At 46.1% G+C, this 13,939-nt stretch overlaps 1 protein-coding gene across 1 annotated transcript in view; it reads left to right on the forward strand.

The window, feature by feature from the left end:
* Positions 1 to 9,673, forward strand: part of LOC144667692 (bone morphogenetic protein receptor type-2-like) — a 41,810-nt gene extending 32,137 nt beyond the window's left edge. The window contains exons 8-9 of the mRNA XM_078529145.1: positions 7,669 to 7,805; positions 9,175 to 9,673. Coding sequence (XP_078385271.1) covers positions 7,669 to 7,805; positions 9,175 to 9,303 — 266 coding nt within the window. The 3' untranslated portion in view covers positions 9,304 to 9,673. The remainder of the gene's footprint in view (positions 1 to 7,668; positions 7,806 to 9,174) is intronic.
* Positions 9,674 to 13,939: the final 4,266 nt, after the last annotated feature.

Here is a 13,939-nt window from a genome sequence, read left to right on the forward strand (position 1 = left end):
TATACTCGTCCATCAACTCCCATTTATCAATTCTGTTAATAATGTCCTCAAAACCTCCAACAGGTTCGCCAAACATGATTTCCCATTCATAAATCCATGTTCACTATGCCGAATCAGATCATTAATATCCAAGTGCCCATTTATCACGTCCTTTATAATCAATCCTAGCATTTTCTGTAATACTGATGTCAGGCTAACAGGTCTGTAGTTATCCGTTTTATTTCTCTCTCCCTTCTTAAATAGTGGGGTGATACTTGCTATCATCCAACCTGCAGGAACCATTCCAGAATCTATAGAATTTTGGAAGATGATCACCAATGCATCCACTATTTCCACAGCTACCTTTTTCAATACTCTGGGATATAGAATATCAGGTCCTGGGGACTTATCATCCTTCAGTCCCATTAATTTCTCCAATAAAACCTTCTTACTAACACTAATTTCCTCTAATTCTTCATCCTCCCTAGTTCCCTGGAATGTAAATATATTACAAAACATGTATTAATTCTTTAAATGCTAGCCATTGCCTGTCTACCGTCATACCTTCTAATGTAGTTCCCCAATCTGCCTATGCTAACTTGCCCCTCATACCTTCATAGTTACCTTTGTTTAGGTTCAAGACCTTAGTTACAGATTGAAATACATCACTGTCGGCTGTCAATACTGAGGGAGTGCCACACTGTTAGAGGGTCAGGACTTAGGGCATGCTGCACTGTCGGGGGGTCTGAACTGAGGAAGTGCCAGACTATCAGAGGGTCAGAGCTGAGGGGGTGCTGCACTGTTGGAAATGAGCACTGACAGAGTGCTGCATTGTTGGAGGGTCAGTATTGAGTGAGGGCTGCACTGTTAAACAGTCAGTACTGAGGGACTGCTTCACTGTTCGAGAATCAGTGCTGAGGGAGTGCCACACTGTCAGAGGGTGTCAGGAAGATATAATAATTTCCATAATGTTATTGTAATTGTTATGACACAGCAGTTGGTAAAGCTGAGTAATTTAAAAAAAAACTTTAAACAACTGTCATAACCTATATTTTTAAGTGGTAAGTTTGAGATGCAGCTCTAAATTCAGGAATCAGGCCACCAGTCCTTGAGAGGTTTTATATCAAAATACATGAGACATCTATTAATTTAACAATTTAAATATATACACATGGCTACAAATTACTACTATCATAAATTTTAACAAATTCCCAAACTAATCTCCACTAAGGCAACAGCAACCCATAGACTTTAAGCAGACCCCAGGCAAAGCATTTTCACCTTAAAAATTGAAAATGAGGTTCCTTTCACTTTGGTTCCTTTTCAGACACAGTGGTAGGCTTACAGGCTTTGATCTTACATGCCTCTCCCTGCACACACAAAACTGCTATCTGTTATACCCAGCACTCCCCCTAGAATGCAAATTCTCACTGTATCATCAGGCCCTTTGAACTCCACCTCTTCTAACAGTAAAACCTCTTTCATAGCACCAGTTTTATTAGTAATATAAACATTGCTTGGTCTCTGCTAGCTAGGTGCCAGATTTCACCCCCCTTCTTGAATGCTCTATTCAACAAAATGCAAATGCACTCTACCTCTCTTACATCTCAAAACTAGTATGCATCAAAGCACCCAGACTAGCTGGCTTTAATCCAATTAAGACACAACCACAAACTAACCCTCTATTTAAAAAAAAGATTCCAATAATATACATTATAGCTTCATGACATCCCCCTCTCTATCAAAAAATGAACCATCATAATTCTAAAAGGTGGCTTCATTTTAATAACCCATCTCACACTATCTCCTATACTTATTACATGTCCACATCGGCATGCTTTCCCATGACGTGTTTCACAACAGCGCGCAGGTGATGTGCACTTGGCGGCCTTCACTTTGGGGGAACTGGATGTAAGTGAACAGCATCGTTCTGCAGAGCTCGCCAGGGCCGCCTGTTGCCTTGCAGGCTTCAGGGCCGCCGGGGGGCCAGGGTGAAGTGCTGCCCTGCCACAGAGGTGACTGTTGTCGGGGGAGTTGAACGGGGGCAACTGCTGTCCAGGAAAGGTGCTAAGTACACCCATGATAACCACATCTCTCTCTCTTTCATGCTGCAGGAGAACAACATCAGGACCATGGAGCCTGGTGACCTAGCTGTATGCCTGATGGCCTACAGAGAGCAGAGAAGATGGAGGAGAGAGTGACTGAGGCTCCTACCGCACAAAAGCAGGAGCAGCAACCTCAGGAAGAAGGGGCTGCTGGAGCTCCCGCATATGCTGCCCAGGAGTGACAGTGAGCCGTGGCTGGTCAGTGCCTAGCGACACCCAGGGTGTATAGATGCTGCCCAGGGCCTATAGACTGAGAACCAGTGTCACTGACGACTGCGCATGTCTAGGGACCTGGCTGCTCACATCTGCCACTTACTGCAGCACTTGGCACCAAGGGGACATGGAGGGCGCCCACTGCCAGTGGCTGTGAAAGTGACCGCAGCGCTCAATTTCTATGCCAGTGGCTCCTTTCAGGGCTCTGTGGGATACCACAAGCCACCATCCACAAATGCATCCATGAGGTCACGGATGCCATCTTCTCGAGTGCACACAGCTTTGTGCATTTCTCCCAAAACCATGACAGCCAGGATGCAAGGGCCATTGGATTCTCCCAGATCTCGGGATTCACACAGGTGCAGGGTGCGATTGACTGCACCTATGTGGTGCTCAGGTCTCCATTGCTACACACAGTGGACTACATCAACTGCAAGGGATTCCACTCACTGAACGTGCAGCTGGTATGCGACCACCAGAAACGCATCCTGCAGGTATGTGCATGGTTTCAGGAAGTGTGCACAACGCCTACATCCTCAGTTGGTCACAGATCCCTGGAATCTTCCAGGGTCTGCAGAAGCTGCAGATGGCTCCTCAGGGACAAGGACTACCCGCAGAGGCCGTGGCTGATGACACCCGTGTGGTGACCTCAGGATTCAGCAGAGCGACGGTATAATGAGGCTCATGCTGCAACTCACAACTTGGTGGAGCAGACCATCAGGATGCTGAAGATGAGGTTCCAGTGCCTGGACTGGTCTGGTGGAGCCCTGCAATACAGTCCACAGAGGGTGTCACGCATCGTCGTCACCTGCTGCGCCCTTTAAAACTTGGCGCTGCAACAGGGTGAGGAGCTGGCTGAGCAGATAGAAGAGCTGCAGGTATCCTCCAATGAGGAGGATGCTGACAGGGATCAGGCTGAGGAGGTCCTCAGAGTTGACGGTCACAGGGATGAGGCTCTCGCACCGGCTAGACAAGGCAGGTGCTCGGGAGGCCCTCCTAACTGCTAGATTTGCAGAGGATGACGGCAACATGCAATGAGGTGACCCCATAGATCCTCACATCGCATTTGTGAACATTTGATTCCAGTCTGGCTTATGGCAGCGCGAATACCCTCTGTGAAAATGCTCTTGTCATAGAGATGCAGTGGAGGCCCTGAAAGTCGCTCGATTGCAGGAGGATGATGATGACATGCAGCAAGGACACTCCGTAAATCTTTACTTAGCCTCTGAGAATGTCTGACTCCTGTCTGGCCAAGGGCAGCTCGCTTGCGCTCCATGATCAGGGTCATACCATAGAGACAAAGCCGTGAAACTTTCGAAGTTCTGATGTTTTGTCTGCCTTCAGCACCTGAGCCCTTCAAGAGCTGGAGCACAGCATCAGTTGTCATAGATGCTGAAGAGATAGGGGATATCCCCTCCATAAAGGGCACACAGAGAGAATGAGAGAACTCTGTGGCGCCTGCCCACTACATTCTGGCAGCAATGACAAGCACTGCCGAGATGCAGGCATCAGCAATGTGCCCAGGGAGTGTGAGGCTGGATCATCAATTTGGCCTGAAGGCTGCCCAGAGCACAGGGAAGAGTCCTGGACTGAGGCACCTGCCTTTATCTTCTAGAGAAAGCTTTCACATCTGAGTGACAAGAACACTGTTCATCAAAACCAGATGCCATAGGCAAGGAGACATTCTTGCGAATTTATTGACAATAGTGAAGAGTATGTACAAGTGATTAACAACTGTGCCCAGGCTGTGCAACTAATTCTCCTTAACTTTCTTAACCCTGCCGCTACATCTTATTGCTTCCTGGACATCCACAGCGGAGGTGGAGACAGCCTGCCTGACAGTGAAGCCCTGTCTGTGATGACTTTGGCAGCTGTCCTCTAGAGGGCTGAGACTTGGAGGGCCCCAGCCTGCTTTCGGGGTTCCGTTGTGTGGCAGTGGCATCCTCCTCGGCCTGTGGATCTGGAGCTGCCGAGCTCACAGGGAGAGTGGAGTCGGATTGGCCGGACACACTCGGAGCCACCTGGATGGATGGGCCCGGACTGTACACCTGCTGATCCTCTTCCCCATGGGTACCCGAGGGCCTCTGGCTGACTCCGTGAGCGGAAGGGGTAGCTGGAGTGAGATCGAGCTGCCCAGCATCCCTCTCGCGTGCACACTGTTGGAGGCCAACTACGGCATCAGTGATGGAGTTGAACCCACACAGCAGTGCAGGAGCGAAGAGCTGGACCAAGGTCTCCATGGCGGCTGCCACCCTACCAGTGTTGACCCAGTATATTGGCATGCCGGCGCTATCACCTCAGGCTGAAGGTGGACAGACACCTCCATCGTGCCTTGCAATCTGAGGAGTGCAGTAGACATCCCCTCCTGATGTTCCCTAGCTTGCCTTTGCAGCTCCAGCAACTGTGACATGACTGAGTACAGAGGCTCATCATCTGACTTGGACTCAGCAACGTTCTGGCCTCCAGCAGTTCTCCAAGTGCCGGACACCTGGGAAGTCCCTGCCGCCACCTGCTGTGGATCAGACAGTGCGCTGTGCTCACCAGATTGTGATCCTGGGGCTAATCTAAAGCTAGGTCCCACCAAGGTGTATGCCTCTGCACTGGTGGAGGTTGCAGGTGAGCGCTGTGATGGGAGTTCAGGGAGGATTCCTCCAGATTCATCCCCATTCCTCTTCGAAGCTTGATTGGAGGCCCTGGGTCATGGACTCTGTCTGCAGTTTGGCAGATGTGCCTGCAAAAGCAAGGAGAGATAATTAGTGCATTGCATTGGCCTGTGAAAGAGGACACATCACTCATGGCATGGTTGTCTGATGGATGTTGCACTGCTGACCTCACCATCAGCCCAGGACAGGTCCAGATCATGGCCGGCCAGCTGGATAGCTCTGTTTTCAAAGTTCGCGAGGACCTTGATTTTGGGCATTCTGTCGCTGGTCTGCGAACTTTCTCTCTTGTTGTGTGCCAGCTTGTCCTGCATGGATTAGATCTCTGAAGGCGGAGGGGCATGTTAGTGGGGTGGTGAAAAAGGCATATGGGACACTTGCCTTTATCAATCGAGGCATGGATTACAAAAGTAGGGAGGTCATGTTGGAGTTGTATAGAACCTTGGTGAGGCCACAGCTGGAGTACTGTGTGCAGTTCTGGTCACCACATTATAGGAAGGATGTGATTGCACTGGAGGGGGTGCAGAGGAGATTCACCAGGCTGTTGCCTGGGATGAAACATTTAAGTTATGAAGAGAGGTTGGATAGACTTGAGTTGTTTTTGTTGGAGCAGAGAAGACTGAGGGGTGACCTGATCAAGGTGTACAAGATTATGAGGGGCATGGACAGGGTGGATAGGGAGCAGCTGTTCCCTTTAGTGAGGGGCAGGAGGTTTAGGGGGGATGTGAGGAAAAGCTTTTTTACCCAGAGGGTGGTGATGGTCTGGAATGTGCTGCCTGGGAGGGTGGTGGATACAGGTTACCCTTTAAAAAGTACCTGGATGAGCACTTGGCACGTCATAACATTCAAGGCTATGGGCCAAGTGCTGGTAAATGAGATTATGGAGGTAGGTCAGGTGTTTCTCATGTGTCGGTGCAGACTCGATGGGCCAAAGGGCTTCTCCTGCACTGTGTGATTGTGTGATTCTATGAAGACACGTAAATTTTAAAAGACCCAGGCAAAGAAACATGATACCCGAAACAAGTCGAATTCCAAATGAGTTTTCTTAACTTCAGTCCTTTGAAGACAGCAACTTGAGGCATAGATACTGAAGGCTTTTTATTATTCATTCACGGGAAATGAACTTCGCTGGCTAGGCCAGCATTTATTGTCCATTCCTAGTTGCCCTGAAAAGGTAGTGGTGAGCTGCCTTCTTGAACCGCTGTAGTCCATGAGGTGTAGGTACACCCACAAAGCTGTTAGGGAGGGAGTTCCAGGATTTTGACCCAGCGACAGTGAAGGAACGGCGATATATTTCCAAGTCAGGATGGTGAGTGACTTGGAGGGGAACTTCCAGGTGGTGGTGTTCCCATCTATCTGCTGCCCTTGTCCTTCTAGATGGACACACACGCCAAAGTTCCTTTGTTCCTCAGAACTTCCTCGTGTCATGCCGTTCATTGAATACTTCCTTGTCAAATTAGTCCTTCCAATGTGTATCACCTCACACTTTTCAGGGTTAAATTCCATCTGCCACTATCTGCCCATTTGACCATCCCATCTATATCTACCAGTAGCCCAAGACACTCAACCTCACTGCTAACCACCCAGCCAATCTTTGTGTCATCTGCAAAGCTACTAATCCTCCCCCCCACATAGTCATCTATGTCGTTTATATAAATGATGAATAATAGGGGACAGATCTCTGTGGTATGCCACTGGACACTGGCTTCCAGTCACTAAAGAATCCTTCTGTCATCACCCTCTGTCTCCTACAACTAAGCCAATTTGGAATCCACCTTATCAAATTACCCTGTATCCCATGTGCATTTGCCTTCTTTATAAGTCTCCCATGTGGAACCTTGTCAAAAGCTTTGCTGAAATCCATATAAACTACATCAACTGCATTACCCTCATCTACACACCTGGTCACCTCCTCAAAAAATTCAATCAAATTTGTTAGGCATGACCTCCCTCTGACAAAGCCATGCTGACTATCCCTGATCAAACCTTGCCTCTCCAAGTGGAGATAGATTATCTCCTTCAGAATTTTACTGTCTTACTGTTACCTTAACAAAAGTGTAACTGGGAGTTAGCTTGATTAGGGGACTTAGAAGTTATCATAGTAGTAATTTGTAGATTTATGCATGATTTAAAATCATTTCTCCTATTAATAAATGTTTAATCTAGTTTTGTAAAAACCTATAAGACTTGGTGGTCTTATTACTATGAATTCAGTGTATGCATCTTGAAATTTGTACAAACTGCAAAACAAGTTGTGGCAGTTGTTTCAAGTTTCCCTTTGGGATTTGAACAACTCAGCATTCACCATCAGCTGTGCTATAACAGAAGGTCTGTACTGTGGGAGTATTGCACTGTTGTACCATCAGTACAGAGGTGATGCTGCAATGTTGGAGGGTCATTACTGTGACAGTGCTGCACTGACGGAGGGTCATACTGAGGGAGCGCTGTGCTGTTGGAGGATCAGTATTCAGGGAGGGCTGCACTGTTGGAGGGTCAGTACTGAGGTACTGCTTCACTGTCGGAGAATCTATACTGAGCGTGTGCTGCACTGTTCAAAGGTCAGAATTGAGGAAGTGCCACACTGACAGAGCATCAGCACTGAGGGAGCGCCGCACTGTAGATCCACATTGACCCACACTCCTACTCCTGACCTCTGTCCTTCCCACTCTGAGATCCCTCTTTGATTCTACAATGTGTTTCGTTTTCTACAGGTGGGACCATGCCTGATTTCCAGGCTGCATTTGAAGCTGAGACTGGGAGCAATCCAACATTTGAACAGATGGTGACAATTGTGACAATAATGAGACTGAGACCTAAATTCCCAGCAAACTGGACGGAATGCAACACGGTTTGTAAATACAGCATGGAATTGATAGGCTGAATGGCCTCCACCTGTACCAGGATGATTCGATACATTTATAATAAAGGCTGATAGGTTTCAAATGTATAGAAACCTATCAGCCTTTATTTTATTGAGAATTATATAGATTAATAAACTCACAACTAATAAATCAGAACAAGAATACATACACACTGTCTAGATAAGGATAATGTGAGTTACTAGGTATATACAGAGCAAGAGATCATATTAGTCAGTATGTATCAGTGTCCTGGAATATTCACTGTGGGTCCGTGGGATTGTAATATTCAGTGTGGATCAGTGCCCTGGAGTATCCGCTGCGGATCAGTGTCCTGGAATATTCAGTGTGAATCAGGGTTCAGTGTCAGTCAGTGAGATTGGAATATCCAGTGTCTTTCAATGTCTTGGAGTATCAGGTATGGATCAGTGTCCTGGAATATCCAGTGTGGGTTAGTACCCTGGAGGATCCAGTGTGTTTCAGTGTCCTGGAGTATCAGGTATGGATCAGTGTCCTGGAATATCCAGTGTGGGTCAGTATCCTGGAGGATCCAGTGTGTTTCAGTGTCCTGGAGTATCAGGTATGGATCAGTGTCCTGGAATATCCAGTGTGGATCAGTGTCCTGGAATATCTGGAGTGGGTCAGTGTCCTGGTACATACAGTGTGGGTCAGTATCCTGGAGTAGCCTGTGTGGATCAATGTCCTGGAGTGTCCAGTGTGGATCAATGTCCTTGAATATCCAATGTGGGCCAGCAGGATCAGAATATCCAATGTGGGTCAGTGTCCTGGATTATCCAGTGTGGGTCAGTGCCATGGCATATTCAGTGTGGATCAGTGCCCTTGAATATCCAATGTTGGTCAGTTGGATCGGAATATCCAGTATGGGTCAGTGTCCTGGAGAATCTAGTATGGGCCAGTGTCCTGGAATATCCAGTGAGGGTCAGTGTCCTGGAATATCCAGTGTGGGTCAGTGTCCTGGAGTAGCCAGTGTGGGTCAGTGTCCTGGAATATCCAGTTTGTGGGTCAGTGTCCTGGAGTAGTCAGTGTCCTGTAGTAGCCAGTGTGGGTCAGTGTCCTGGAATATCCAGTATGTGGGTCAGTGTCTTGGCATATCCGATGTGCATCAGTGTCCTTGAAAATCCAGTGTGGGTCAGTGGGATTGGAATATCCAGTGTGGGTTAGTGTCCTGGAGAATCCAAAGTAGATCAGTGTCCTGGAGTATCTGGTGTGGTCAGCACAATCTGCCTATCTCTGTGTTTTGTGTTTAGTCTTGTCTGTTAGTTGTTCTCCCAGTGTTTGAATAGTTTCAGACCCTGAATTAAACTCCCTCCTTGATGTTGCTCTCTGTTTGATTTGCAGTGGGTATTGGAAACTATCAGAGATTGCTGGGACCAAGATTCTGATGCCCGCCTGACAGCTCAATGTGTGGAACAAAGGATGAAAAATTTTGTTCAACTGTCGCACCAGGAACAGCAAAACTCCAGTTAACCTGCGTGAATCATGATTGAATTTAGTGGTGTAAATCCGTATCCCAGTTCCCTGTCTGCAGCAGCTCATTGCGAAATCTCTGTTGGCAGGCATTGTATCCTATATGCTGATGACTCCACATTCAGGACTGTCTCTCTGTCTTTCCGGCTCTGGCTTTCAAAAACCTCCCCAAGACTGTTCTCTTCATTCGTGTCTTTGATCACTGCTACATCAACATCCCCTACTTTCCTTCTGTGCTTGATTCTCCTCAGGCAGAGAGGCTTTGAGATATGCTGCTGTTTCTGAAGTGTATTGATCCTGTCTGGATCTTATTAAAGGCTCTTGAGGGTACACATGTATAAAATAAATCAGTTTATCCTGCTGTTTATCTAATTTGGTTTGAGTCTCCTGTGGGACAACATTTTTCTTTCACTAGGACACAAATGTTGGACTTCAATCAGACAGAGGTGAACTCCCCTTGCTATTCTTCCAACTGTGGCCATGGTACATTTAACATCCACCTGAGAGAGCAGATGAGGTCTTGGCTTAATGTCTCATCTGAAAGGAAGCTCCCCTGACAGTGTAGCGCTCCCTTGGTACTGCATCTATGACAGTGCAGTGCTCCCTCAGTACTGATCTCTGACAGTATAGCTCTCCCTCAGTACTGACCATCCCATAGTGCAACATGCCATCAGTACTGACCCTCCCACAGTGCAGCACTCCCTCAGTACTGGCCCTCGACAGTGCAGCAGTATCTCAGTACTGACCCTCCCACAGTGCAGCATTCCCAAGTACCGACCCTCAACAATGCAGTGCCTGAGTTCTGCAACAGGTGAGTGTTAACCTGGGAATATGGGACTCAATTCTCTGGAGTGGGAGCTTGAACCCACAATACGAACGTATGACCATACGAATTAGAAACAGGAGTAGGCCACTCGGCCCCTCGAGCCTGCTCTATCATTCAATAAGATCATGGCTGACCTGAATATAACCTCAACCCCACATTCCTGCCTACCCCCAATAACCTTTCATTCCCTTGTTAATCAAGAATCTATCCAGCTCTGCCTTAAAAATATTCAAAGATTCTACTTCCACTGCCTTTTGAGGAAGAAAGTTCCAAAGACTCACTACTGTCTGGGAGAAAAAAATTCTCCTCATCTCTGTCTTAAATGAGTGACCCCTTGTTTTTAAACAGTGACCCCTAGTTCTAGATTCCCCCACAAGAGGAAATATCCTCTCCACATCCACCCTGTCAAGACCCCTCAAGATCTTAAAGGTTTCAATTAAGTCGCCTCCTACTCTTCTAAATTCCAGTGTTTACAAGCCTAACCTGTCCAGCTTTTCCTCATAAGACAACCCGCCCATTCCTGGTATTAGCCTAGTAAACCTTCTCTGAAATGCTTCTAATGCATTTACATCTTTCTTTAAATGAAGAGACCAGTACTGTACACAATACTCCAGATATGGTTTCACCAATGCCCTGTACAACTGAAGCATAACCTCTCTACTTTTGTATTCAATTCCTCTCACAATAAATGATAACATTCTATTAGCTTTCCTAATTACCTGCTGTACATTTGTGATTCATGCACTAGGACACCCAGATCCCTCTGAATCTCCGAGCTGTGCAATCTCTCACCATTTAGATAATAAGCTTTTTTATTCTTCCAACCAAAATGGGGAATTGATGGTGGGATGTAGGGGATGTTCGGGGGGGATCTTGAGGTGTTCCTCCCTAATTCAGGGGATGGTGCGTCTTCCTGGGTTCAGGGCGTCCCTGCTGTGGAGTTTTGGTGCTTTTGTGGATGTTCCTTGGTGGTGTGTTGGTGTGTTCCGTCCCTTCTTGGCAGTTGTACAGCTGGAAATCAAAAGAAAGAAGCCACAGCAGTATCTTCCCTCCCACCATGAGTGTTAGAGACTGAGACAACAGGGTAATTAAATCAACAGATCAGCCCAAACAAGACGGTGAGAATCGCAGCTGTTGCTCTGGGAGGGACTTCAGGTAAGGGTCAAGCTTCAGTACATGGACACTCTGTGCTTGGCAGCTTCTGAATGTAGTGGTCGTTGGGCAATAGCTGTTTCCTATTCATTATTGAATGGCTTCCTCTCAGACCAGTGACTGCATGTGGACCTTGTTTAGCGCTCTGCATGTTACTGCATTTTTAAGGTCCTGGTGACAAGGACAGGGAAGAAAAGTGTGTATGCATGTGTGCTAATGATAGAATAAATTACACAGTGCACTCTCATCTTCTGAGCACTTTAAAAATCCTAGGGCTTGCTTCTGTGTGATTTTGTTTTGTACATTGCTAATCATAATGTTATGGCTTGTTGAAGTGGTTCTGATGATTTTTTTTTCCTACTAACTTTATCACAGAAAGAACAGATTCTTAAACTCAGGTGTAACAGGAACAAATCTCGGCTTTATGCAGGAGGTAGCTGAGAATTTGGAAGTGTTTTGTGCAGATGATGGTTTGAGTAATTTAATAGCATCACAGAATCTCACAGCACAGAAGGTAGTCACTGTGGGCCCATGGTGCCTTTGCCCACAGTTTGAAAGAGCGATACAGTGAATTCAGTTTCACCTGCTGTTTTCCAATAGTCCTGACCACCTGCCAGAACTGTTCAAGCGAGTAAGACTGTGGATGATTGAGGTGCTTAAAATGATCAGGGGATTCAGTTGGAACGACAGAGAAAAAACTACTTGGGCGGCAGGGGGTGGCGAGAAGGAGAATTTTTTTTAACACAGCAAATTGTTGCATGGAATGCACTGCTTGAAAAGGTAACGGAAGCAGATACAATCGTCACTTACAAATGGGCATGAGATAAACACTTGAAAAAAAGGTTTGCATTTACATAGCCCCTGTCATGAGCACAGATCACTTTTAAATGCTTTGCAGTCAATGAAGTAAGTTTTGAAGTGTAGTCATTATTGTAAGGTAGGAAATAAAACAGTCAAATTGTGCACATCAAACTCCCACAAACAGCAATGTGTTTCATGAATCTGATATAACGAGATAATCTGTTTTTACAATGTTGATTGAGGGATAAACATTAGGCAGGATATGCTGTATAGCTCCCCTGCTTATTCCCTGAAGGGGAATAAATTGCAAGGCAATGGGGGAAGAACAGGGGAGTGGGAATTATTAAGGAGCTGTCACAGGTTCAGTGGGCTGAATGACCTGTATGTTTCTCTGATTTTAGAAAATAGCTCCTCTGGTGGGCAAAGAGCAGAAGAAGGAGGCATCATCTTTAAAATATAGGTATGTCAATCAGGAATGAAATTGCGAAAAAATTTGAAACCTAACCTTGTCCCCAATAAACTGTGGATGCTGACGGTCAATTGAAATTTTCAAGACTAAGTTTGATAGATTTTTGTTGGATAATTGTATTTTGAGAAAAGGTGGGTAAACAAAGTCTAGCGACCAACCATATGTCATCTGACTGAATGGGAGAACAGGCTTGAGGGACTGGCTGGCCCCTTCTTATTCCTACGTGGCTGGCTCAAGGTATTGAACTTCAGTCCCTGTGTAACTGCCTGAAAGGCCGTGCCCATCTCTGTGACACCCTTCGATCACACTGCCAGCTGAGATCTCTGGATTGCTCCAACTCTGTCCCTTTGTCTCACCTTGGCCTTCAGCTATCTAGTTGGCAGGTAGTAGACTTTCTTCCCATAACATGTCCACCTTTCCACCTCTCTGTCCTCCTTTTAGGATCCTCCTTAAAACCAACTGTTTGATCAAATTTTTGGTCATCTATTATAAGAATTCTGATGAAAGGTCACAGACTTGAAATATTAACTCTGTTTATAGTCATTTGGTGGTACAGAACTTGAGTATTGCAGAAAAAAGGAGACTTTTTGTTGATCCTTTTCATCTTGCACTCATCAGGAAAATTTACACGAATACCAAATATAAAGGGAACAAAAATTTATACTGTATGAGGAGAGGGTGCTTCTGATTGGTAGAGGAGTTGGTCTGGAGAATGCGCCAGTTGATGGTGACTGACAGCTAACTGCCAAGCATTGTTTGAAATTTAAACCAGGCAGCTTGACTCTGATTTGTCAAAGCATTACCCTGAAGAATGAACCAGTGAATGGCTGTCACTTATTTTGTAGAGCTGAAACAGGCGCAATGTGTGGACATGTTATTTCTGTCTGAAAAGAACAACGTCATGTGTATTAATACATGTACGATCCAGTAGATGCAAATGTGCCACATGTGAGCCTGACTGTCAAATTTAAATAGGTTGTCAGTGTAATTCTTAGCACACTGAGCATTATTTAGCAAATATTGTCCAATCGCGGAATTACTTCTAATGTTGGACACTGTGTTTTGAGTTTTGCAAGCCCGGTCTGGTTAGGTATGGTTTGTACCTTGCCTGTTGCGAAAGCGGAACGGATGTGCTGTTGATACGATCCGCCAGTCTTTGGGACATACAGCCTACATACCTAGCATCACACTGGCACTAAAATTCATGTACCACATTACTCATTTGTGTGAAAGGCAGAATGTATTTTTGGCTTGACTGCAGCATCCTTTTAATGGCGAATACCACTCATGTTGCTACTGCATAGTAGCAACGTGAAACAGCTAGCTTCACCAATTGCTCAAATTTTTGAGATACCTACCTTGCCCTTCCAGGGTAATATGAGGTAGAC

The sequence above is a fragment of the Cetorhinus maximus genome, chromosome 25, assembly GCF_964194155.1.
Source record: "Cetorhinus maximus chromosome 25, sCetMax3.hap1.1, whole genome shotgun sequence".
NCBI lineage: Eukaryota > Metazoa > Chordata > Chondrichthyes > Lamniformes > Cetorhinidae > Cetorhinus > Cetorhinus maximus.